Source organism: Podarcis tiliguerta, assembly GCF_965153285.1.
Source record: "Podarcis tiliguerta genome assembly, chromosome: 1".
Lineage (NCBI taxonomy): Eukaryota > Metazoa > Chordata > Lepidosauria > Squamata > Lacertidae > Podarcis > Podarcis tiliguerta.
In genome coordinates this window covers 122,718,896-122,745,890 of record NC_139534.1, presented here as the reverse complement: position 1 = coordinate 122,745,890, position 26,995 = coordinate 122,718,896, and the positions used below count along the sequence as shown (strand labels likewise).

Below are 26,995 nucleotides of genomic sequence, written 5' to 3'. Positions count from 1 at the left end.
AACCATCTGACTTTTAGAAGACATGTGAAGGCAGCCCTGTTTAGGGAAGTTTTTAATGTTTGATGTTTTATTGCTTTTTATTTATTATTATCATTAATATTTTGTTGGGAGCCGCCCAGAGAGGCTGGCCAGATAGGCGTGGTATAAATAATAAATTATTATTATTATTATATTATTATAGCACCCCCTGCTGCCCAATTCCCTGCATTCCAGGTTTTATATCACCTGGCATTGTTTTGGAAATGATGATGATGATGATATTTATACCCTTCCCTTCTGGTTGGGCCTCCCCAGCCACTCTGGGCAGCTCCCCACAGGATAATAATAATAATAATAATAATAATAATAATAATAATAAAGCGATAAAACAGATAATACTTAACAAACAAAATAAAATAGAAGCCATTCATCTGCTTGACTGCCAGCCATCAAGTGTGAAGTAACAGGGGGTTAGCATTGAGTGGAGAGAGAGAGAGAGAGAGAGAGAGAGAGAGAGAATGAATGAGAATGTAGCCCTGTAGCCCTATAAATCCATCTTAAGGCTGACTTGGCTTTCTCTCCCTCTTTTCTGCAGTTATAAATGCCATCATTGACCCAAGTGGAAATTTGGATGTGCTCGCCAATAACAAAATGTCTTCTGCTACAACACAGTCTGTGGCGGCTAAAATCAGGACTGCTAACAACATTTCCGGGTCCATGTTGGAGGCGTTGTCTCCTGTCAAGAAGAGAAATTACGTGCAGAAATCAAACTTTGGCTCCGCTAGTCTGCAGGATGCTACGTTTGTTCCGGATGGGGAGAAATACGTGATCTAAGCAAGAAAGTTTTCTATCGCTTTTCCTCTTGTATGTAATTTGCCGTGGTGTTAGTATTGTGTACGAGTGGTTGTGGGCAAGTCCGTGTGGAGCAGTTGTTTAGATTGCTAACACATTGCACAAAAGAAAAGGAAACGAAAAGGTACAATCTCTGCTGTGTGAGCATGAGTGGCAGGCTTATGTATACGCCTTTTGGAAGGGGGAAAAATGGACTGTGGAACAGCACATACTCAGCACAGAGGCAGACTCTGATTTTTTTTTTTTTTTAACAGAAAGCAAGTGATGCATAATTTCTCCAATGTGCCATAGCAAACAGGCTTTGCGTATTCTTCACTTTGTACTGCCGAAGCTCTGATATGTTATTGTATTTAGCCTGTTTATAGCTGTCTGTTTTAGTTGTATAGAGGCTCCGTTTTGAAAATGTACCTTTTGGGGGCACTGGCTGGCTGTCGCTGTATATTTAATTTTAAATACAAATCGTTAAATAGTTCAGCCAAAACTGATTTTCCCCTCTCACGCTTGTCAGCTGAGCAATGCACCGTGGAAGTCTTTTTTTTTTTCTCCTCCTTTCAGAGATCCAAGAGCAGTTAACTTGCAAACATCTCCAAAAAGGAAACCAAGATGACATTGAATCATTCCGCTTCCAATCACACAGCTTTTACGATTCCACTGGGAATGAGTAATAAAGAGTACAGATGATGGAGAGGCAGTGATTAAGTTTGCATTTTTTTATTCCCTTATTGTAATCAGTAAAAGAGTGGGGGGAGAAATTCAGGTGCAGAGGAGGCTGCAAATTAGTCACAAGGTCAGGATTTTGTATAGTGAAGTTGCCAAATTTGTACTATTTCATGGCAGCTGTTTCATAACTAAGTTTTCGGGTGGTCAAAATGTGTTTTTAATGCAGTCCACAAAGTCTCCTGTTTACTGCATAGAATTCTGAAGGCGCTAAAGTATTCCATGTGTGAGCAATTAAGCTTTTGATCATAACTCACCATCCTGTGCTTCTAAACCTGATTGGCATGCATAAGGAAGAGTTGAGCTGCTTTTTGCACTCACAGGAATCCTGTCTTGAGCCTCGTTCCTCACCCTGCGAGGCATGCTAAAGCGAGGCCTCCTTAATAGAGCTTGACGGGTGCAAATTGAGAATTGTCTTGTGCTGCCTCCAACTTCCTTGGGTGCTCTCATGCAGCTCTGTTGAGCCAGTAAGACCCTGGGCTACTCTTTTGTGCTCTAGCAAATGGCCAGCTTGTCAGTCATTTGGCAGCGAGATCACCGATCGCAGGCACGGCACCTTCTGCAATTCCCCTGGTCTCCCCCAAATTCAGGCTGGCAATCGTGGTGAGATTCCAACTTTTTACTGCCTTACGTTGATCACATGAATGTGGATTTTGGAAGTCCGTCTTAGAAGCATCCCACCTGGGGTTTCCATAGGTGGGTTCAGAGTTCACCCTCGTGTTGTCTCTGTTACCCTATCTGCTCCCATTTTGTATCTTGTGTCAAGCATTCCTACCAAGATGAATGGGGAATCTGAGCTGGCAAATCCGGACAAACTGTAATGGTGAATGTATTTCTCTCGTTCTCTCCCTGCAACACGCACAAACAGCTGGAACCTCAGTTTACATCAAGCACTGTGGCCACCCTGTCACTGTTGAATCCAGATATGTGAGCCCTTCTGGCTAGTAAGAATTAAGTGAGTGAAGTGGCTGGCTTTTAAATACAGTATTATTGAAATGAACTTATACTTCCACCAGTACAATCTCGGATAAGGCCAAGGATAGTTTTGCAGCAATTCTATGGTGTATGCTGATTAAAACACAATTTTTAAAATAATAATAATAATTTTAAAAATTCATTATTTCCCACTCCCACTTGCCAAATTAGTGCTTGCTGACTGGGAGGGGGCTGCACTTATTGAGATGCCAGTGAAATTTTTTCTATTACAAAATTCCTCTTTTGCCTAAGTAGCTAAAAAAATAAAATAAGCAACGTGCGTCTTTATTGTGAAAAAGACAGCGCTGAACTAGCTTGGCCTTTCCCAACCCAATGCTCTGCAGACATTTTGTGTTACAACTCCTGGGGGTTGATGGGGGTTGTAGGCCAAAACATCTGGAAGTCTGGGGAAGGCTAAGCGAGGTGGACTAATGATGCAAACCAGCACCATCTATGATTTCTGGTGGTAGAAAGATAATTCTTTTTAGAACTGACTTCTGTGGTCTCAGGTTCTCCCCCAGTTGTGTATACTTAACGCCCATCTCTTATGGGACTTATGTGGGTAAGGAGAAGGCAGGAAATCTAAGCAATTACAGTTAGAACATCTTGGGCATTTGAAAAGAGGTAATGCTCTTTATCCTAACGACTATTTGCTAGGTTACTTTGTTGTGCTGCTTGGTAACAAACAGGTTATCTGCATGGCCCTGGCAGTCGACAAGGAGAATTTCACCATTCCCCTGTCTTGTTGGGTTCCTGACAAGGTGCAAATGTGGAGTCAAATTCCCTTCATCACTTGCCAGAGGACTGTACATACAGCCCTGCAATAGCCATTTATGAAGCAGTAGGTTTCATGTATTCACCCTAAGTCTGTGAAATTGTATGCAAAATGTCTTAACGCTGCCGGGGTAGATCTCGTGTCCATCTTTTTGAAAATGAATGGAATTGAATGATTTTCTGGGGGAGGGGCGCTGCTAGTCTGATGATCCCCAGTTGCTGTAGATGGGGGTTGGGAAAGGGGGTGGTGGCTGTTGTTGCTGTAGGTGGGAACCTACTGGTAATGTGGGCCTGGGGATAGTAGAGAAGATGGCTAGTCTATTAAATGGAATTTGTTTAAAACAATGCTATAAGATGGCAGGAGGCAAAGTGGTCTGGCAATAGAACAACATATGCAGCCTCCCTGTGTTTCTCTTAACTGCTCTGCTTGTGGAAGATCCATGATGTCTAACTGTTTTTTGGCATGCGTCTTTCTTAGATCAGTTGGTTGTGTAACTTAGAATAACAAATGCTGCCATTGCTGTAGAGACACAGCAGTAAAGGTTTCCAAAGCTCTTTCTATTTACAGAAGGACCCAGCAAGTTACACATTCAGTTATTTAGGTCAAATCCACACCATACATTTAAAGGGCATGGCTTTCCGCCAAAGATTCCTGGGAACTGTAGTTTTACCCTTTCCAGAGGTGCGATTCCCATCAAACTGCAGTTCCCAGGATACCTTGGGAGAAGCAATGTGCTTTGAATATATGGTGTGGATCGGTGGTGTTTGCCAACTCAGCTTAGGGTGCATCCAGCCACGTTGTGGAGATGTCAGCTGTTGATTTCGGCATGTGGTCAGCCGATTTGTTCCTGTCTGTGAATTCAGTAAACCACATGGGAATAGTGGGGCACATCAAATTCACCTAAAGACCTACTTCAGACTGGGTTGTCCCACAAGAGACTGAGAAGAGGCTGTAACCTGGGCAATGCTTGTTTGTATCCACTTGGTTTTTTAGGCTGAGAGATTATTATTATTATTTTTTTGCCTCCCCCTTGATCAAGTTATTCAGTAATATATTCCAGGACATTATTCCAGGACTTTGAAATAATGAGCAAACCTAGAGGAGGTGTCTGGCTCACACCATCGTTTCAGTTCTTCCCCATGATCAGAGATGCAACACAACTCTTGTGTTTGCCAACACCAAGTCTAAAGGTGATTCTCTTTTAATATAATGCTGTATTTTTTTTTAAACACAGGCTTAGTTTGAACAAGCTTAGAACACTCTTAGGGAAGGAGGATAGTATCTGTCAACCTCTTGGATATTCCCACACAGGTTGTAATGCTTTCGTAGGGTCAAACTACACTGTAGTTTTAAAAAATAATAATAATTCTGGGCAGTGGTCCTGTCATTCAGGTCTAAATGTGAGGTATTTTGTGTGCACACATGCTAGGCAGATACTACATTTACATGTGGATATTCCCTGTACTCTAGCATCTGGGTGGCAAAGGGTGATCCGGTGTGTTTTCCTACTGCACATTGCATTATAGGTTAATCCAAACAGGGCCTGCAGTCTGGGCTGTATTAAATTGTCACATGTAGTTATGCCAAAGAGGAAACCTTATGACTCTAAACTCTGTCCAGCTTTGGGTCCCTCCGACATATACATACGTAAATCCCCAGTTTTATGCTGCATACTCTTTGTTAAGTCTTCGTCCTGATACTTCTTGAGTAGTACAGATCCTATTTACTTTAGGGTTTCAACTTTTGTGTTTTCTTTCTTTCCTAGAGTGTCTTGGGGTTAATCCATTGGCTCAATGACCCCTTCCTGTTTTCACGTGTATTGTCATGCTCTGTTTTTTCTTCTTCAAATGTTTAAGTTAAACATCTATCTTTGGCTCGTAAGTTTTCAGAGAAATAAAAAGCCCATATCCCGTTGAAATTAAGTGGTGAGGTGGGTATCGGTTTGCCTCAGGATTCTTTCTGAAAACTGTGCTTGGTTCTATATGTGGGGGGCGGGTGGAGTGAATTTTATTTTGGGTATGTTAACATGTTACATTCTTGTTGTTCATAATGATGGAATGGATGTATATATCTGAGAGCGAGAGAGTGAGCGCACCTGGTTGCATTGAGTATATAATGTGCAGCCTGTCACTCTCATGCTGTTGATGACAACAAAGCTGAATTAAGTGGCAATTCGCAGGGCCATTTTTAACCAGGTCAAAGTCTTTGCACAAGTTCGAAACACTCTTTTCCAACAATTCGGCATGTGCCTAGATGATGAGCCCAAGATGTTTGAGATTCACTCACCCTGCAGGGTTCCACCCCCAGGATACATTCTGGAGCTTTGTTCACAGGTTCAGTGACCAAACATGTCCATTTGGGGGAGGTTGGAAGTGGAATTGGCTTGTGTTGATGAACCTGAGAAAACTTGACCTGCAAATCAGCTGGGGGGTGGGGAATCTTCACACATTACAGGCAAAATAAGGTTTGTCACGGGAGCGTGCACTGATTGTATTAGCATGGTACACCTATTCTCCTCTTTTCCTCTCACACACACTTCGTTATTTTGGGATGCACTTAACAGGTCTTAGGTGTACACCTAAAACCCATAATGTGTGAATGGCCCCCGACTCATCCTTCAATGAGTTGAAGAAAACGTTTACAGATGACCTACTTAATAAAAATAAAAGTGTATGAGTGCAAAGATGCTACTGATATTGGTAAACTGATGCGAGGTCTTTCTCTTTTATTTTGAATCCAGCAAATGTATACATTGCAGCTGTAAAATGTACATTAACTACCTGTTCACTTTCTGATGTGCCCCTTGCTGAATTGTGCCTAACTATATGCTGTTGTTATGCTGCTGAAATCATTTTCTGCTGTTCAGAAACACACACAAACTGTTCATGGAGTCATTCATTCCATCTGCATGCGACACAAATGCAAGCTGGGCTGTATAGCAGAAATTCAACTTTGTATAATTCAAAACTGTTTCAGTGACTTGTCTTTTCTTTTGTTTCCACACCCTCTCTTGAAATACTCTGTATAATTTTAATCCGGAATACCCCCGTCAATTCGTACATAGTGGGGCATTTCCCATCCTCCCTTATTTTTTCTTTCTTTTTTTTTTTTTAAAAATGGTAATTTATTTCATTTGGTTGATAGGCAACTTATCTGTATATTTTTGTTCCAAGGTGATGTTGTGGATGTCTTTAAAAACAAAATAAATTGTTATTTTATATAATTTTATCATAAATTTGCTATAATAAATCATTCTTTTTTTGTTTTCCACAAGAGGTTTTATTTCATCTCCAAAAATAAGTTTTCTCAAGTCCTTTCAGGATTTAATTTTAGTAAATTGAAATAAACGTCAGGGAAAGGGTGAAAAAGGAACACACACACACACACACCTCAGTTCTGGGAGCACAGCCAACCTGGATCAAATGTAAATTGGGTGGGAAGGCTTAGATGACTATGATGGCTAGTGGCCTTATCCTTTGTATCAGAGTGGAGAACCTCAGGTCCAGCGAACAAGCACAGTACTCCAGGCCTCCCTATCTGGTCCTCAGGGCTTTCTCTAAGCTTTGCATTCTCTCCCCAAGCCGCCACACTCCTGACTGGCCCTGCTCTACAACCCTGAGGGCTTCCCAAGAGGAAGGTTGCAGAATAATGATGAAGTTGGGGGTGAAAAGCAGCAGAAGAAGAAGAGTTTGGATTTGATATCCCGCCTTTCACTCCCTTTAAGGAGTCTCAAAGCGGCTAACATTCTCCTTTCCCTTCCTCCCCCACGACAAACACTCTGTGAGGTGAGTGGGGCTGAGAGACTTCAAAGAAGTGTGACTGGCCCAAGGTCACCCAGCAGCTGCATGTGGAGGAGCGGAGACGCGAACCCGGTTCCCCAGATTACAAGACTACCGCTCTCAACCACTACACCACACTGGTTCTCAATGGATGGGGGAGCGAAAAATCAGTTTGAAGAGAACAGAGCATGCTCAGTGTTCACATGTCGATAGGGCGGGGGAGGGAGGCAATCCGAGGGTGAGGCAGAATGGAGTATTCTTGAAAGGGGGATGGATGGCTGGACTCTGAACAGAAGAAGTATTCCACACTGCAACATTTTGTTGCAGGTCCTACTTGTTGAACTCTTCCCCCGGACTACTGCAATCTCCTTTCTAGTCTTCTGTTGTGTCATTTCTATTCATCACCCTGCTGCCCAATTCCTTCCCCACTCCTTAAACTCCTACACTGGCTTCATGCTCTCTCCCAGATCGAGCACTGATTTGGGATCTTCCTGAAAACCAGCTTTTGCTAGACGGCATCAAATGTGGGCATTGCAAAGGGGTGCCTCAAGAGGCAAATTACAGTGGTGCCCCGCAAGACGAATGCCTCTCAAGACGGAAAACCCGCTAGACGAAAGGGTTTTCCGTTTTGGAGGTGCTTCGCAAAACGAATTTCCTATGGGCTTGCTTCGCAAGACGAAAATGTCTTGCGAGTTGCTGCGATTTTTTTTCGCTCCCCACCCCCTTTTTCTAAGGCACTAAGTTGCTAATAGCCTTTTAGCAGCTAATCCGCTAATCCCTTAAGCCTTTAATAGCCGCTAATAACCGCTAATAGCGCTAATCCGCTAATGGGGTTGCTTCGCAAGACGAAAAAACCGCTAGACGAAGAGACTCGCGGAACGGATTATTTTCGTCTTGCGAGGCACCACTGTACATCCTCCCGACCACCCCGTTTGTGCAAAATGCTATGACTTGCTTGCAGTGTTTATTCTCATCCCACAAAGTACTCTGGCAAGCACGTTTTTGCAGCCTTTCAGAAACCTACTCAAAATAATATACTGTATTTTAGTATTTTGTTGGAAGCCGCCCAGAGTGGCTGGGGAAGCCCAGCCAGATGGGCGGGGTATAAATATATTATTATTATTATTATTATTATTATTATTATTATTGTTATTGTTATTATTATTGTTGTTGTTATTATTATTGTTATTATTATTATTATTGTAACTTGTTTGACCAGAGATGACAATAGTATATACACTTAAGGGCAGTGATGCCTCTGCAATGGTCCTGGCATTTTTGGAGAGATTTAATGCGAAACTATTCACTTCTTGAGGCAGTGTGTGTAGCACAGATGGCCTTTACCAGACAGTCTCTATTATTCAAATCTAGCAGCTGTGAAATTCTGGTTTGAAAGGGGAAGTTCTGCCTGTGCCACTGTGGGGGAGGAAAAGCAACAGGCACGGCTTGTGGCCAGTTCATGAAACCCCGCTCAAACAGTAGCAGAGTGTTACTTGCTCCTCTGAAGGAGGTAGAAAGACTTCTAGCTGGAAGGACCTAAGACGGTGAGCATTTTTGAATGATTAGGAGACAATTGGTCACTGATTACTTAGATGCACTAGTGAAGGTAAGAGATGGTTTGGGATGGGATGCTCAGTAACAGAGGGCGTGTCTTTGTGTGCAGAAAAACAGTCCCTAGTAACTCCTCTTAATGAAGGGGGTCTTAGATGGCAGGTCCTGGGAAAGACCCCCAGCATGAGACCTTGGAGAACCGTTGCCAGCTGAGGTAGATCGGGTGGAGAACCTGTGGTGTGTTGAACCTTGCAGAGGTTGCTGGATTCCAGCTGCCATTGTCCCTGAACATTGGTCATATTGTCCTGGGACAATTCCCTGGGACATTCCCATTGTCCTTGAACATTGGTCATATTGTAATAATAATAATAATAATAATAATAATAATAATAATAATATCTTTAGTGTCATTGCCCCCTTTGGGGACAACGAAATTACTTGGCTGCTCCATGAAAACACTAATTAAAAAATATAGTAAAATACAGCAAAGGAGATTTGATGACTTTCAAAGTCCGGGCTTCCCATTCAGGGCCGAGATCGCTCTGGAGAAGAAGCTGTTCTTAAGACGGCTCGTTCTAGTCTTCATCGTCCTGTATCTCCGTCCCGACGGCAAGAGCTCGAAGAGACAGTGACCAGGATGCGATGGATCTTTTACTATGTCCAGTGCCTTCCTATGGCACCTTGTGGCATAAATCTGCTCTAAGGTGGAGAGTGGGCAGCCAACAATGCTCTCTGCTGCCTTAACAACCCTGCGCAACCCCTGTGGGCTGATGGGTGTTGGGGTCCAACAACACCTGGATGACCACAGATTCCCCATCCCTGGGATAAATGGAGCAACTATCTGACTCTGCATAAGGCAATTTCATCTGTAGTAGACTTTCTGGGAGCACTGAAGCCATTCACTCTATTTCTTCCAGTTACTTGCCATGCATTTCTGTGTTATAGATCATGAAACACGCCCCAATGAACCCACTGAGGACAAACAGGCCCTTTTGTTTGAAATCACACCCAAGCGAGCAAAGGTGCATTAATGTGGTAAGTACCAGAATAAAACCAAGTTGCACCTACTGGGCGGTGAATAAAATTTCTCCCTGAATTAGCTTGACTAGGACAGAATCTTAGTCCTGTGGTAGAAGAATAGAACTCTGTGTCAAGTCTTTAGGAGGGTTGTACTTCAAAACCGGTTCCTTCACTCTAGTCATCAGCCAGCAGAGAAGGGTGGTCAGAGAGGGGTGAGAATAGGTTGGTGAATATCCCCTCCAGTCTTTCAGTGTCAGGTTCCTCTTGGAATCTTGACCGTCATGCATGTGATGGGGTGGTGGTGAGGGACTACCGAAGGACAAAGAGACAGGCACCATTTCAGGAGGCGCAGAAGGACAATCCTGTTACTGAGTTGCCATAGAACAAGATGAAGCAACCTTCAGGCTACACACTGAAGGGTGTCAAAGATTGGGTCAGCAATAAAACACAAAGTAAGTGAAGTCAACTAGAAGAAACAAGGTTGCTCAGGAGTGCCCGGTCTAATGAGCACAGCAACTCTTCCTCATAAGTCTTCCCCCTATGAAGCAGTTATGGAGACTGAAGGTCCTCGCCTTTCCATAAGCCGCCTCCTCTCCCGGGTCCTTCCCAAGCAATTTGAGACTCCGCCAGCATGTCTGTCTCTGTTCGTCCCTCTTCATACCTTAGCTGGTTCTGGGAAACCCAAGGGGAGGGAAGCTTGTCACACCAGGAGGGGGACAACACCTTGGCTTCATCACTGGCCTGACTCATCTCTGCCTATTGACCTCCCTCCTCTCCTGCTTCTGCTTCTGGACTTTAATCTGCCACAGACTCTCCCTGCTCACTACACCCCGTTACCTCTTCAGCTTCTGATGCCTCTTCCTCCCTCTTCCTCCAGTTCTTCTCCCTCTGCACACCACCACCAACCCCTGGGCTCTGAGTCTTCTTCTCTTGGGGGTTCTCTGCATCCAGCCAGTACATGACAAAGGGGGAGGGGGTTATATATTATCTGATGTCAGGAACTGATGTCTGAATAGTACAGCAAATGTTAGCCCAAACAGGGCCCATGATGAAATGTTGAAGAAATTAAGGATGTTTAACCTGGGGTCTAAATGTTGCCTCAGGGAGATCAGTAATGGTTGATGACCTCCCCAAAAGAGATTACTTCTACTGCAACTACTGCTACTACTCAGAAGGGTTGTAGGTCAGTGAAGAAGAGCCATACCCCAGTGCTGGAGTCTGTGTTCGAAAGCTGCTGCCAGTCAGTGTAGACAATACTGACCAGTGGTATAAGGCAGCTTCCTATGTACTATTACTATGTATAAAGCATTTAACATTTTTTAAAAGACAGCCCCTGCCCACAAGCTCCCAGTCTAGCTAGCATAATACAAAAGGGAAAGCCATGGAGGTGCAAGCAAATTTAGATACCAAGCAGAATCATCTGATCTGGGTGGCAGGGCCGCCTCTGCCATTGGTCGCTTTGAAGTGGCCTGGCAGCCTCAGTTTGCCTATTCTGGTTGTTTAATGAAAGCCCAGCAAATTGTCAGTTATTTAATTTATTTTTTACTTCCCGGGAGAGGTGTTTGTGGCGTTTTCTGCCTCAGGTGCCAAAATAACCCACCTAACCTTGAGTACCATACACTTTGGTTTGCGGGGAGAGGGGGCACCGTTTGCTGGTCCTCTTCAGGCAGCAAAATGTTTTGCTTCCAGCCCTGCAGGTGGGCTGCACTGACATTTCCCTGTACTTTATTATAACCGCACTGTGATGAAAATATAAAGAGGAAGTCTCATCCACCTGCTATATGTCACAGGCGGATGGTTAGCAGAGTTTCACTGTTTAATAAATGAAACTGGTTTTGAGCTTGAGAACTGAAATGAGACTTAAATCCATTCTCTCCCTCCCCAAATTGCAAATGTAGTAAAAGGATGGATTATGTGTGTGTACCGAAGGAATAGAATCGAAATCCTAAATTTGATATACTTAACTATATAAAACCTATGAAGGAACAGATTCACACTCTAACCTTCCTATGGGCTAATAGACATTGCCCAGAGGCTACTCAGTCTCAGGAGCTGGTGTGGTTAAGAGAAAGAGTTACAAGACCCCTGATTTAAATCTCAGCAGTACCAGAATGTTATTGGGCTGTTCAAGGCAAGGCTCTTTTGTCCCTCCTCCATCTTTCATTTGTTGTTGTCGTTGTTTAGTCGTTTAGTCGTGTCCGACTCTTCATGACCCCATGGACCAGAGCACGCCAGGCACTCCTGTCTTCCACTGCCTCCTGCAGTTTGGTCAAACTCATGCTGGTAGCTTCGAGAACACTGTCCAACCATCTCGTCCTCTGTCGTCCCCTTCTCCTTGTGCCCTCCATCTTTCCCAACATCAGGGTCTTTTCCAGGGAGTCTTCTCTTCTCATGAGGTGGCCAAAGTATTGGAGCCTCAGCTTCAGGATCTGTCCTTCCAGTGAGCACTCAGGGCTGATTTCCTTCAGAATGGAGAGGTTTGATCTTCTTGCAGTCCATGGGACTCTCAAGAGTCTCCTCCAGCATCATAATTCAAAAGCATCAATTCTTTGGCGATCAGCCTTCTTGATGGTCCAGCTCTCACTTCCATACATCACAACTGGCTCGGAGGAGTGCTGCCAGACATTTCATGCGCGTTCTTTCCATGTTCCAGGTGTTTGGACTGTTTGCAGCGGCTGGGCTTCTGTTTGTGATAAGAATTCATGTCATGAAACCCCCCACTGCAGTTTCTCCAGGAGAGGAAGACGGGGTTCTCAACACCCACAATAATGACGACCGAAACACAGAAAGAGACAGAGTGATTGAGACGGACAGCAGCCCTAGATGCAATGATTCATGCAAGTAAGAGAAGCAAAGAGGTGTTTTTTTTCTGGGGTGTGTGTGTGTTTCCAGTGCCTTTTTTGGTCCCAGCATAAGAAGTGCCCCTGCAGGATGAGGCCAGTGGCTTATTTAGTCCAGCATCCTGTTCTCACAGTGGCCAACCAGATGCCTATGGGAAGCTCACAAAAAGGAACAGCACTCTCCCTATTTGCAGTTTCCACCCACTGGCAGTCAGAGCCACACTGCCTTTGAGCGTGGAATAATAATAATAATAATAATAATAATAATAATAATAATAATGTATTATTTATACCCCGCCCATCTGGCTGAGTTTCCCCAGCCACTCTGGGTGGCTTCCAATCGAGTGTTAAAAACAATACAGCATTAAATATTAAAAACTTCCCTAAACAGGGCTGCCTTCAGATGTCTTTTAAAGACAAGATAGCTGCTTATTTCCTTCACATCTGAAGGGAGGACGTTCCACAGGGCGGGTGCCACTACCAAGAAGGCCCTTGGTAGTAACCTGTAACCTCACTTCTCTCAATGAGGGAACTGCCAGAAGGCCCTTGGCGCTGGATCTCAGAGTCTGGGCTGAACGATGGGGGTGGAGACGCTCCTTCAGATATACTGGGCCAAGGCCATTTAGGGCTTTAAAGGTCATCACCAAAACTTTGAATTGTGCTTGGAAACGTACTGGGAGCCAATGCAGATCTCTCAGGACTGGTGTTATGTGGTCCTGGCGGCCACTCCCACACTTGCTGTGACTAGTAGCCGCCATCTTTCTATTTTTAAAATGTAAGTGTTGTGAATGTGCCTGATACAGCATGTAATATTACTTCATTTTATTTTTTTAATTGGCGCGTTTATTTACGTACAGTGGTGCCTCGCAAGACGAAAAGAATCCGTTCCGCGAGTCTCTTCGTCTTGCGGTTTTTTCGTCTTGCGAAGCAAGCCCATTAGCGGATTAGCGCTATTAGCGCTATTAGCAGTTTAAGGGCTATTAACGGCTATTAAAGGCTTAAGGGATTAGCGGATTAGCTGCTAAAAGGCTATTAGCAGCTTAGCGCTTTACAAAAAAGGGGTTGGGGAGCGAAAAAAACCCTCAAGAATCGCAAGACTTTTCGTCTTGCGAAGCAAGCCCATAGAGAAATTCATCCTGCGAAGCACCTCTGAAAACGGAAAACCCTTTCGTCTTGCGGGTTTTCCGTCTTGCGAGGCATTCGTCTTGCGGGGCACCACTGTATTTGCATATTGACTTTCATAGAACATCCCAAGGCGGTGCACAAAAGAAAATACGCAATCGTTCATTAAACACATTAAAGCAGTGTTAAAATCTTTGACAACTAAGATACAACAGTGATCCAGGGCAAAAGCAGCATAATTCCACCCCACATAGGGTTGCCATAGTTCAAAAAGTAAAAAACAGGACACCCCAAAAGTTGTTGAACTTTTTAAAAATAAAAACACCCCCAAAAATCCCATGATCTTTCAATTGACTTGCCTGAGATTCAGGACAAAGCGCCACCTTTTGGAAATTCCCTCTGCCTTTGAAATACCGGTAATGTCTAAAAGAAACGAGACGTATGGCTGTCCTAACTCACAGGAATGACGTGGGAACAGAAATACGTCTTCAAAAGCCACTGGAGCATCCAAAAGTGTTGGGACTTTACAAGTTCAAGGCAGAAGTAATTCCACAGAAAGGGGGCCACCACAGAGAAGGTCCTCTTCTCCTAGTCAATACAAAATCAATACCAATCTATAATAGAGATACTGCCCTAAACACACACACACACACACACACACACACACACACTCATTATAGAGAAAAGTGTATGTGATTGAATAAAGGAACTGATCAAAATTACAGCTGTCACCTATATTGGAATGAATTTGTTTTACATACTCCTTTCTGTCTCTAATTTGGATGTGATAGGTTAATTTTGGCACAATTGCAAAGTCTGGAACATAGGAAGCTACCCTATATGGAGTCAGATCATCGGTTCATCTAACTCAGTCTACACTGACAATGGAAGTGACTCTCCAGGGTTTTAGATGAGAACATTCCTAGCCCTACCTGGAGGTACTAGTGGTTGAGTCTGGAATCTTCTATTCGCCAAGCAGATCCTCTGCCACTGGGCCTCAGCCCTTGTCCTGTGTGTGAGCAGCCAGAAACAAGCGGAACAACGCATTTCTTTCAATCTGAGGCAGCAGACAGCATGTCTGTTACTAAGCCAAAGGGCATCTTTTCTATATTATCCCGTTCATTTGTAAATTACCCTGGAATAAATGTTTACGGAGGGTGGTATGCAAATTCCTTCAGTCAAGGGTGGCCAAGCCTTTTCAGCATGAGGGATGTTTTGAGGGTTGGCCACCCCTCCGATGGCTGTGTGCCAAAGATGGCCGCCGCCAAGCCACTGATGTGCACACCAACTCTTGCTATGCTTATGACACACGAAAATTGGCAGGCAGGCACACAAACATCCAGGCAGGCAGAAAGCCTGGAAACACACACACACACACACACAAACACAAACACAGCAGAGGGATGGCTGGACAAGGGTGGAGAACCTCAGCTCAGGGGCAGAATTTGGCCCTCCAAGCCTGCCTATCTGGCCCTTGAGAAACTCCCCAGGTCACCACCCCTTTCTGCAGCCCTCTGACCTTGTTCTGCTCCTTCCCTGAGTGGCTGGAATGCATCACTGAACTCCTGAACTGGCTCTTTAGCACACATTTAGCACACCAAGCATGCATAGGCTAGAACAGTGGCGTAGTGTGGGGGGTGCAGAGGGGGCCGGCCGCACCGGGCACAACATCTGGGGGGGCACGCTCGCACTCGCAGCTCTCTGCCCCTACTAAAACCCACGGGTTAGGGGGCGCAAATTACTTGCCTTGCCCCGGGTGCTGACAACCCACGCTACGCCACTGCACTAGAAGGCTGATTCTAACTTCCACTACTGCTTTTTTTGTTTTAAGGCAGCTAAAAGTAAAATATAATCTGGCAAGGGGACTCGACATCTTGCCTTTTACACAAGCCAGTTTGAAAACAATCCGGAAGGCTGGTTGGTCTGACATTATTATGCAGATGTGGCTAATTCAGGAAAAAATGTTACTAAGCTTTTCTCTCACCCTGAAGCCTACCCTGTGAACTGGGGACTTAGCTCAGGTTGTCTTGGCGGCAACTGTTTTGACTGCGAAGTATTCTGCTACCCCTTCCCTCTTGCAGTTTCCAGCTGGTGGAAAGCCTTCCTTGGGACATGCCTTATGGACCAAACAGCAGTGCTGCAAAGCCTTTATACCAAGCATGGATGGAGTTGTTAAATATAACCCAGGAAAGCATTCACGTGGCTTCTTATTATTGGAGCTTGACTGGAGAAGACCTTGGAGTAAATGACACATCGTCTAAGCAGGTGAGATAAGAAAGGGTTGTTTTTTAATAATACTGTATTTTTCGCCCCATAGGGCACACCCGCCCATAGGGCGCACCTAGTTTTTTTGGGGGGAAATAAAGAAAAAAAATTTCTCCCCCCCAAGCGCGGGGCTGGGGCCGGGGAAGCCCGAGTTCCTGCTGGTCTCCCCAGGCTTGCGGATATCTGCCCGAAGCCCGGGGTGCGCTACTCAGCGTGCCCCGGGCTTTGGGATGCAGACAGCTCTCCACAAGCCTTGGGAGACTGGCGGGAATTCCCGCGGGCTCCCAAGGCTTGCGGATAGTTTCCTGAAGCCTGGAGAGCAAGAGGGGTCAGTGCGCACCGACCCCTCTCACTCTCCAGGCTTCAGCAAAAGCCTGCATTCGCCCCATAGGACGCACACACATTTCCCCTTCATTTTTGGAGGGGAAAAAGTGCGTCCTATAGGGCAAAAAATACGGTAATAATAATAAAATCAGCAGCTGTGTGTAGGCAGCATTTTAAAGGATGGGAAGACTTTACCACCATGTTGTTGACAAACCAACCAGTCTCGCATCCCCTGATCTGGAGGGATATTTCCAATGCAGAATTTGGCATGTGCCGCCCCTCGTTCGATACAAGTAAGTGATTTGCCTTCTGTAGGGTGAAGATGTTCTCAAGAAATTCGAAAGCCTGCTTCTGAAGAATGTGTCTGTGTTTATTGCAACAAGTGTGCCATCTAAGGCTAAACATTCAACTGATCTTGAAGCCCTGGAGAAAAGAGGTAACTGTTTATTAAAATACTTCTATTCTGCCTTTTGGCAGAGCAGCCCCCCCCCAACAGGAAACAACATGAAAACAGTCATAAAATGCGTATGACCCCCCCCCACTCCCACTGAAACAACATAAAATCCAGCAACTAAAAATCTTCCACAAGAATTAATACACAAGTGTTAAACTGCAGGGCCTCTTAAAACTGCCATATCTTTGTTGCACACCAAAAGGTGAGCAAAGAGGGAACTAAATGAAGCCTCCTAGTCATGATGACTCTGAATGCTAGTTGCTGTTTTGTTATTATATTTCATAGAATCGTGGAAACATATAATTGTAGAGTTGGAAGGGACCACGAGGGTTATCTAGTTCAACCCTCTACAGGAATCTCAACTAGATCATACATGGCAGATGGCCATCCAACATCTGCTTAAAAACCTCCAAGGAAGGAGAGACTCCCCCAAGGGAGTCCATTCCTCTGTCCAACCGCTCTTACTATCAGATAGTTCTTCGTGATGTTTAGTCAGAATCTCTCTTGAATCCATTGGTTCAAGTCCTAACATCTGGAGCAGGAGAAAACAAGCTTGCTCCATCCTCCATGTGGAGGATGTCCTCCATCCTCCATATCTCCTTGAGATATTTGAAGATCACCATCATAGCTCCTCTCAGTGTCTTCTTCTCCAGGCTAAACATACCCAACTCCCTCAACTGTTCCTCATAAGGCTTGGTTTCCAGATCCTTCTGAGATCAACAGTCTTACTACGGGCCTCAGTCCCACAACTCTGTAGGGGGTATTTAGTGAATTTGCATAAGGGCTTCCAGTGAAGTAAATGTATGTTACGGCTTGAGAGCATCTCAAGAAACAGTTATTTGATCTCTTAAAAAACAACAACATTTTTTCCATAGGAGCCCACATAAAAAGGATTAATTTTGGACAGCTCACCCAAGGTGTCATGCACACCAAATTCTGGATTGTAGACATGAAACACGTATTTATTGGTAGTGCCAACATAGACTGGAGAGCCCTGACTCAGGTGAGAGATTTAAGGCTATTAAGCCGAAGCGGCACAGGGGTGGGAGTGGGGAGACTGAGTTCACAATACTTAACAAGAAGACAAAATTTGCGCGGAAACATCCTGAGAACCAGTTCTGTTAAGACAGGTGATTTTATTTGGGGGAGAACATAAAAACTTATTACCTGGCCAAGCTCAGTTGTCTACTTTCCTTCCAGCTGTCAGAACATTTCGTTAGTCTTATGCTATCTATCTAAAGATGCAAACGAGCTTGTCCTACATTTGTGTTTCTAACCATAGCCACTCAAGTTGTTACGCTACATCAGTACTTTTCAGATTTTTCTGCCTTGAGGGGACTCTTTCCATGTTGCCTGCCAAGGCACTGCTCCAGCTTGGCTGTGTGTTGTACAGGATTCTGGGTACACACTCCATTCACACATGGTATTGCTATGGTTCTTGGGCCACTGTCATCCTGTGCCAACTAAGGGCCAAACTTGACATGATGTGGTAGATCTGCAAATTGAATTTTTAAAGCACTACTAGTTGCAGGGCAGTTTGGATTGGGAGTATGGCATTGAGGGAAAACGGCCTAATCCTTTCCCCATGCCGTATGGTTAACTCTCCTTTCCCAAATGCTCTGGTCCACCCAGATCTCCAATGTCACACCCACTTGGGACGTCAGATTGCACCTTTGCAGCAGAGGCGCTTGGTGCACTTGCACCGGGCGCTGCCCTGCAGACGGGCACCAAAACAATGCTGTAGAACAGAGTACGAGAGGTGGGGTGGTGGGTGGACACTGAATTATAGTGTCAAACAGGACACTGCTGAAATCTGAGAGCCCAATTCTGCCGCTGTTTGGAGACACCCAACATCCCTCTATGGTTGCATGTTATGGAGAAAGATCAGTTTTAGTGGGCAGGTTTATCCTTCAGGAAAGCTAGTCCATTGTTCCTGCTCTTTCCGTGAAGATTGAGTGATTAGGTAAAGAGAGAGAGAGAGCACAGGTGTTCTTTAATAGTTTTATAGAAGAGGGAATTTCAACAGGCCTAGCTTCTCATGCAACTATCAAGTGTACAAGAGAGCTCTTTGGTATTTGGGGTTACCCTACTTGGGTGACTCCTGACAAGCTCCTGAGAACTCAAGAGTTCTAATATTCCACACACATTACCATAGGAAGCTGCCTTGTGGTCAGGCTGGTTGCCCGTATAGCACAGTATTGCCTACTCAGACTGGCAGCAGCTCTCCAAGTTACGATCCCCAGAACCCAGGTTGTGCTATGTGACTGCAGAGGTGTTGAACTGCTGAGCTCCGAAGCACTTGTAAAAGGGCATTTCCACTTTCTGTATTTTGCTCTATGATTTCATTCAAACTTATGCCCTTGCTAGATATATTACCACACCAGTACAAAGAAAGAGTGAAAGCAACAATTTCCGCCCCCCCTTCCCAACAGGTGCGTGGGGTTTGCGACACCGAGGAGGCTTACCTGGTCTGGTGCCTCCCAGCTGGGTCAGGGTGGCTATCGTCCAGCCTCTGGCCTGGGAGAACAATGGACGGCCAGCTGGGGGTGGGGCGAAGGCCAAGGGAAAGAGGCCGACCCCTTTGGCCAAACCTCACTTTGTTTCTTCCTCTTCCAGGTTTGGTTTGGAATATTGGTCTCCAGTTTCTCTCTTTCTGCAGGTGAAAGAAGTGGGGGTTTTGATCAGCAACTGCAGCTGCTTAGCTAAGGATCTCTGGAAAACCTTCAAAACCTACTGGGATCTTGGGGAAGCAAACGCCACCATCCCATCTCCATGGCCGAGCAATTATTCTACCAATATCAACAGCTACAGTCCTTTGGAAGTGCAGTTCAATGGAACAAGCACTGAAGCTTATTTTTCTGTAAGCAGACAGTTCCTAAGCATGTTTCCCTCAGATTAACCCCACTGAATTCAGTGGGATTTACTCTCTACTAAGTGTGCATAGGATTACAATGAAACCTTCTGTAGGAAATGTTTATTCTCATTGAAAAAACATGGGGATCAATAGATGATGTAGTAATTAAACTTCTCCTTTGCTCTAGGCTTCTCCTGCTTCCTTTTGTCCAGGGGGTCGCACCTTTGATCTCGTGGCAGTTCTCGATGTTATCTACGATGCAGAAAAATTTGTCTATGTCTCCATGATGGATTACTTCCCTACAAGCCGCTTCAGACACCCGCCAAGGTATGAAGTGAAACCTGAATATATGTGCACCCTTTTATATTCTTAGCTAAATGCTAATTAGTTGTATAGGGACGCGGGTGGCGCTGTGGGTTAAACCACATAGTCTAGGACTTGCTGATCAGAAGGTTGGCGGTTTGAATCCCCGCGATGGGGTGAGCTCCCGTTGCTCGGTCCCTGCTCCTGCCAACCTAGCAGTTTGAAAGCACATCAAAGTGCAAGTAGATAAATAGGTACCGCTCCAGCGGGAAGGTAAATGGCGTTTCCGTGCGCTGCTCTGGTTTGCCAGAAGCGACTTAGTCATGCTGGCCACATGACCCGGAAGCTGTACGCCGGCTCCCTCAGCCAATAAAGCGAGATGAGCGCCGCAGCCCCAGAGTCGGTCACGACTGGACTGGTCAGGGGTCCCTTTACCTTTAATTAGTTGTATGACTGCTCCCTGCACCATCAGCTCTAAATTACACAGGTTTTGGGGTGTCGCACTGTAAAAGCAATGCAGGTCAGCCTGGGCTTCATGGGACAATAATGTAGTGAAAGACAGCTAGCTAGCACCAGAAGCTGTTACTTCTCTGTTTTAGTAGGAAGCCCAAAACCAAATAGTTCTTGTGTTTATAAAGCTCCCCATTGATCGTTTTACAAGCGTTTGTGGCTGCTGTTCACTTGGACTGGTGAGGTGTAAGGCAGGAAGCCAACAGTAGGTGGAGCCAGAGCCAATGCTAGGCAGAGCCAATGAATTATAGTTTCCTTCCCATCCTCCTCCCAAGTTCTACAAGGGCAACTGAGATGGAGGAGGAGGAAGCTGACAGCTAGTACCACCCTCTGGCTTGGTTGTAAGTAAGAAGGCAGGTAGGTGGGGGGGGTGACATTGAGGTTAATGGGGCAGTACCCATTTGCCCTTATGGTCCAACCTTCACTAATTACAATGTTGTTTTTGTAGATACTGGCCACCCATCGACAATGCTCTGAGAAGTGTGGCGTTACACCAAAATATACACATACGGCTTTTAATCAACTGCTGGGCCCATACTGATTCTTCCATGTTTCGTTTCTTGGAGTCACTGAGTGTCCTTAGTGATCAACATGCCAACATCACAATCGAAGTGGTAAAAGAAGCATGGCTCCTTACAGATGCACATGTGTCATGTTCCTGGTATTGACAGTGACTTATGTAGCTTGTACACCGAGTTTTAAGGGTCTTTTCTGGGTCATATATCATAGTGTCAAATGTGGACATGACAACCCTCAGACTCTGTTGCTTTTTCTGCACCTATAATGCCAACTTTTTAAAAATTTACACTGGCTAGAGCTGGACTGCAGTTTTCAAATGCTTTCCTTCTGTTTCCTATCCATGTAGGATCTCTTCCCATAAGAAAGGTGGGAGTGATGCTCAAATGCACTTTTTGTGTTGTGTGTGCACATGCCACAAGAACGAAAGAGGAAGTGTTAAATTGCTGGATGGGGAAAAATCTCAGGATGAAATGAGCTGAAAAGTTATTTCTCCCTACTGTAAACACTGTAAACTTAGGTATTAGCAATGATGTTGGGCAAATGTCAACAATTAATAAATTAATAAATAATTAATTTGTTAATAAATTAATAAATTTTAAAATGTAAGCAAACTTATAGGTCGCTAAACCTAAAGTGTGTCCCCCACCCCCCAGCAGGAAATAAACCACAATTTAATAAACAAAATTTTCTTCTCACAGTTAAGAAGAAAAAATTTTTTTGGTTAAAATTAGTAATACGGATCGTTTCCCATTCCTCCTCATGTAGCAGAGCCAAAATGTTTTTTTAAAATAAATGAGCTTAAAGCACATTGGTACAGGTTTTGGGGTACATGTGCTTTACATGTGCTTTGGTACATGTACTTTACATCCAGGTTAAAAAGCTGTGTTGATATGAGTTTTTACTGTGTATATAAAAATGGCAATTTTACCAAATGATGTGCAGTAAAATCTTTCTTGCTCTTTGACAGGATGATACAGATAGTGACTACAGACAGTGTCTCTGCACATATATTTTAGCCTAACATCCTTTTTTGTAAACCACATTGAAGTTTTTTTTCTACAAGCAAGTGGTATATCAATTTTATGAAATAAATACATCCTCTTTCATTAGCCATGCCACCATGGGAGTTGCAGTGGAGGCCCCCACGTTGCCTACCTCTGCTTGACACTACAAATGACCAATTCAGTCACAGCCACCTGATCTGTGGTAAAAAAACCTCTTTACCGTTTGACAGGACATCCGTCTTGGTTTGGCCATGTTATGTACTGAAGTTCTCACCCTGGGCCAGCAGGGGGATACTGTAGATAGTTATGCAAATGAAGGATCGAAAGTGAGGTTCAGTGATTGGATAGTTGTATGCAAATGAAGGATCGAAAGTGATGTTCATTGATTGGATAGTTTTAGAAAGTTGCTACAGTTACGTTGTTCTGGAGCTCTATATAAGCAGGCTGACTGAGCTCTGCAGTTCAGAATAAAGAATAAAGAATAAAGAAGAGCTGTTTGAAGAATCGCCACAACTTAACAGGCCACTGACAGAATCAGAGAGTGGCAGAAGGCCTTGCTGGCCATCCATTTAGTCTCTGCTTGAAGATATCCAGTGACCAGTGCTTTTTTTTCCCTTGAAAAAGAGGTGCAGGTACTCACCATGAAGTTATTACAGTTAAGTGCCACACTTTTTAATAACAACAAAAAGAGATGCTAGTACTGCCTACCTTTGAGTACGCCCTGGGGAAAAAGCACTGTCAGTGATGAAGAGCCTACATCCTCTCTAGGGAACCATTGGTTCCATTGCCAGACCAGGATTCTCCCAAAGTTCAACCAAAATCTACCCTCCGGTAGCTCAAGCCCATTAGATGAAGCCCTGCCATCTGCGATAGCAGAGAACAAGTATTTGCCCTCTTTTATGAGACAGCTCTTTTTAGGTTTGAAGCGTGCTTCTTCAGGCTGAATACAACAAAGTCTTCCAAGCTTTCCTCATAGGTCTTCTTTCCCATAGAGCTGACCATCTTTGTTGCCCTCCTCATCTGTGCCAATTGAGATGATGTGCACCAAAAAGGCACTATTACTGTATTTTTTGCTCTATAGACTCACTTTTTTCCTCCTAAAAAGTAAGGGGAAATGTGTGTGCATCTTATGGAGCGAATGCAGGCTGTGCAGCTATCCCAGAAGCCAGAACAGCAAGAGGGATTGCTGCTTTCGCTGCACAGCAATCCCTCTTGTTCTGGGTTCTGAGATTCAGAATATTGTTTTTCTTGTTTTCCTCCTCCCAAAACTAGGTGCGTCTTATGTTCTGGTGCATCTTATAGAGCGAAAAATACGGTAAATGCAAAGCTCTCTTATAATTTTTAGCAGTGGGTTTTTCCTTTTTCTTTTACTGGCGAATGGAAGTGGAAAGTCTACTCTAGCTTAGCCAAAAGCTATTCCTATTTTATTTCCATTACTTGGGAAAGGCAGGCAATTGTTGGAAACTCATAAAGTCATCTGTGTTTAATTCCCACTCATTGTAGACATGTTTTTGTATTTACATCTTACCAGAAAATCTTCACTGTTCCAGTTGGAAATCACACAAACATCCCCTTTGCAAGGCTGAATCACAGCAAATATATGGTGACTGACAAGGCAGTCTATATTGGTAAGTGTTGTGGCCTGGTAGAGATTGTGGTCTGTGTAGAAGTCAGCTATACAGCTGCAAATATAACAATTTAAGCGCATTATACAAATGCAGTGCTAAAAATTGTTTAGGGGTACTTTCATTTTCCTACTCATATTGAAATACCGCCCCTCAAATAGGCCAAACGTAGATTCACATAATGTTTAGAGGTATGCGTCCTCCTGCGTCCCCCCAGGAAAAAAGCATGTACAAATGTGGCACTAGATGGCAATGGTGAGCTTATGGCAAATTCAATATATTTTTCAAAATGTTTAGATTCTACCCTAAAGCACATTGCAAGAATCAAGTCTTGAGGTTACTAGGGCATGAATCACCACGTCCAAGAATAGCCATAAGGTGGTAAAAAGCACTCCTAGTAATTCAGATTAGTTTTTAGGATCCTTATGGGTTTTTCTTGACACTGGATCCTGCCTGTTTCAATCTCTTTCCTCTCCCTCTCCCTTGAACTCTGCAGCTTTTGCTTCAAGTGAATATTCTAACAATAGTGCTTTCAATTGTTTGAAACCAGAAGTCATATGTTTGCCATAACGGGGAAATTTGAGCTTTTTGGGGGGGTGGGTGACTAGATAAATTAAAATCGCACCCTTCTATATACACTGCATTTTATACATCTCTAGGAACTTCTAACTGGTCAGAAGAATACTTCAGCATCACGGCAGGTGTGGGACTGGTTGCCAAGCAGTCTTCAGCAGACACCACAAAGAAAAACCCTACAATACAGGAGCAACTGAGGGCTCTCTTTGAACGAGACTGGAATTCCAAATATTCGGTAAAAATGGAAGACCTGCCAGGGCAGAAAGACTGTGCTTGGGAAGATGGATTTAAAAGTTCTTTTAAAAGCTAAATTATTTTTATTTTTTATAGCTAATAGGAATTCAGTTATGAGCTTTCTGCGTGTGAAATTTAGATTGTGGATTTGCCAGATGATGAATGTTTTAGTTCAGGATGTATCAAACCTTGATCACGGAGTAGTCCCGTTCACAAATTTCATTTTTATGGAATCTGTTATGTACTGAAGTTCTCACCCTGGGCCAGCAGGGGGATACTGTAGATAGTTTTCACTCAGGTCCACATATGCAAATAGGGGATTGAAAGTGACATTCAGTGATTGGATAGTTACAGAAAGTGGTTACAGTTGCGTTGTAGTGGAGCTCTATATAAGCAGGCTGGCTGAACCCTTCAGCTCAGTTCTGCTCTGGCCTGTGAATAAACAAGAGCTGTTTGAAGAATCGCTGTGTCTTCTGATATGTTCACCCACAACTTAACAGAATCGTATAGCTAGAAGGGAACTTGGATGTCATTTAATCCAATACACTGCTCAGTGCAGGACCTACAATGCAGGATGCAACCGCAGTGTCCCTGGAAGGTGACCATTAAGCCTCTACTTAAATACACTCAGTGAATGATAGCCCATTGCCTCCCAAGAAAGTCTGTTCCTAACAGTAAGAGCTATTTGACATGGAAGTTTTGCCTAATGTTTAGCTGAAACATGCTTCCCTGCAATTTCTGTTTACTGGTTATACAGTGGTACCTCTGGTTACGAACTTAATTTGTTCTGGAGGTCCGTTCTTAAGCTGAAACCGTTCTTATCCTGAGGCGCACTTTTGCTAATGGGGCCTCCCGTTGCACACGTGCCTTTGGGGCGCGATTTCCATTCATATCCTGGGGCAAAGTTCACAACTTCTGGGTTAGCGGAGCTCGTAAGCTGAAGCGTTCGTAACCAGAGGTACCACTGTAGTCATGTTGTATAAAGCAACAGAGAACCTGTCTGCTCCATCTTCTGCACAGCAGACCTTCAGATATTTGAAGACCACTATAATGACTCCTCTTAAATCTTATCCGCTCCAGCCTACGCATATCTGCAGCTTTGATCCAATATTGTGTATCGTGGAATGGATAGGTTAGAAGATGTATTATAAGAGGGTACATGAGAACTGGCCATCACTTGTCAACACTTGATCCTTATCCTTATTAATACCTTGACAATAAATGCTCTTCTATGGTGGTGTGTGCCTTTTAGTCTGCACCCTTAAAAAAGTGATTTCAAGCCAGCACCCTCAAAAAAATAAACCCCAAGAAGGGAAAGCTAATTCTTTAGTTGTACTGCACTGAAATTGTGCAAATACTCATTGGTTGTACAATTTCAGAACAAAATAGAGTTATGCAACCGGGCAATTGTTGCATTTGCAAAATTCCACAAGGTGGCAATGTTTGAGAAAATTATGGCCTGCTTTACTCTGCTCCCCCCCCCCCGCCCATTAAAAGCTGTGCTTCATAAACCACTAACGTTCTGTTTCTCAGTTCAGAACTGACTTCATCAGCACTGCTCCAGAAAGGTTTGAAGACTGTACCCTCAATTCTGCCTGAAAAAGGCAGCTGCAGAATAGCAGTTTTAAAAAGCTTTGTCTGCTGTTGCCAGCAAGAGTTGCTTATTAAATTAGATTTCTATGGCCTTCTGTATTACTGTTCCTTGAATTTCAAGGTGGCTAGTAACATTAATTGTTATATCTGCCTTGTATTGGAAGTCATTTCTATTTTGCTTTTAAAAATAGGGAACTGAGGCTACCAAGTGAATTGACCCAGACCTGCCTAGTAAATCTGTGTCCAAGCTGGTTATGGGCTTGAATAAGGAAAATTTATTATGTTTTCCGTATACATTACTGTGGGATGTAATTATGTAAATATAGCTAAATAAACATTTTGGTGTGGGTGATGTGCATATTTATATTGTCACCAACTACTTATAAGGCCGCTTTACACCTATTTTCTCCACATGGAAAAATAGGACATATATACATGTGTTCAGCTTTCTGTGTTGAAACCATATGAATATATATTTTGCTTTGATGATTTGTGTTTGGGAGGCACAGTGCAGAATGAGCCTCAACTAAACAGACGTGTTTTTGATCACATGCCCCATCTTCCTATTGCTCCAGATCTATAAACTATGGCCAGAGTGAATCCATCTTCTTGTTTCCTGGTTTGAATGGTTACTCTCTAGTTCTTTCCATGGCATGGGCATATGTGGACATTGTATCTCAGGTTTTGCAAATGCTAGAAACTTACATTTTCTAAATAAATAAACAAATAAATAAAATCTGGATATCTGGGGATTATGGTATGTCTACATAGGGTGGAATGGAGGGACGTGGTTGGCGCTGTGGTCTAAACCACAGAGCCTAGGGCCTGCCGATCAGAAGGTTGGCGGTTCGAATCCCCACTAGGTGGTGAGCTCCCGTCGCTCTATCTCTGCTCCTGCCAACCTAGCAGTTCGAAAGCACGTCAAAGTACAAGTAGATAAATAGGCACCACTCCAACGGGAAGGTAAACGGCGTTTCTGTGCGCTGCTCTGGTTTGCCAGAAGCGGCTTAGTCATGTTGGCCACATGACCCGGAAGCTGTCTGTGGACAAACATCAGCTCCCTCGGCCAGTAAAGTGAGATGAGCGCTGCAACCCCAGTCGTCCGCGACTGGACCTAATGGTCA

At 44.1% G+C, this 26,995-nt stretch overlaps 2 protein-coding genes across 13 annotated transcripts in view; both read left to right on the top strand.

Annotated features, from left to right (window-relative positions):
• The window catches only part of CEP170B (centrosomal protein 170B), an 89,484-nt gene extending 83,078 nt beyond the window's left edge, over window positions 1-6,406 (top strand). For all 9 annotated transcript variants that reach the window (XM_083433412.1, XM_083433411.1, XM_083433407.1 and 6 more), the window contains one exon: window positions 575-6,406. In XM_083433412.1, the coding sequence (XP_083289538.1) occupies window positions 575-813 (239 nt within the window). In that variant the 3' untranslated portion in view covers window positions 814-6,406. The remainder of the gene's footprint in view (window positions 1-574) is intronic.
• Window positions 6,407-8,321: 1,915 nt separating this feature from the next.
• Window positions 8,322-26,587, top strand: PLD4 (phospholipase D family member 4). Of its 4 annotated transcripts, XR_014510338.1 has the most exons (12): window positions 8,322-8,683; window positions 9,574-9,663; window positions 12,302-12,489; window positions 15,692-15,875; window positions 16,515-16,635; window positions 17,529-17,656; window positions 19,313-19,513; window positions 19,695-19,834; window positions 20,769-20,934; window positions 23,375-23,471; window positions 24,128-24,519; window positions 24,789-26,587. XR_014510338.1 is itself a non-coding variant. In XM_083437257.1 (11 exons), the coding sequence occupies exons 1-11, from the start codon at window positions 8,636-8,638 to the stop codon at window positions 24,352-24,354; spliced, it is 1,587 nt and encodes a 528-aa protein (XP_083293383.1). In that variant the 5' UTR covers window positions 8,322-8,635; the 3' UTR covers window positions 24,355-24,739. The 4 variants fall into 4 exon arrangements, 3 of the variants coding, with proteins under 3 accessions (XP_083293383.1, XP_083293382.1, XP_083293384.1); XM_083437257.1 differs by lacking the exon at window positions 24,789-26,587 and having other exon boundaries at window positions 9,574-9,660; window positions 24,128-24,739; XM_083437256.1 differs by lacking the exon at window positions 24,789-26,587 and having other exon boundaries at window positions 24,128-24,739.
• Window positions 26,588-26,995: the final 408 nt, after the last annotated feature.

Coding starts and splice junctions, on each gene's coding strand:
- PLD4 (XM_083437256.1), top strand. CDS start 8,636: ATGATTAGGAGACAATTGGTCACTGATTACTTAGATGCACTAGTGAAG. Junction 20,935..23,374: donor CCAACATCACAATCGAAGTG/GTAAAAGAAGCA, acceptor ACATCTTACCAG/AAAATCTTCACTGTTCCAGT. Junction 23,472..24,127: donor TGACAAGGCAGTCTATATTG/GTAAGTGTTGTG, acceptor ATACATCTCTAG/GAACTTCTAACTGGTCAGAA.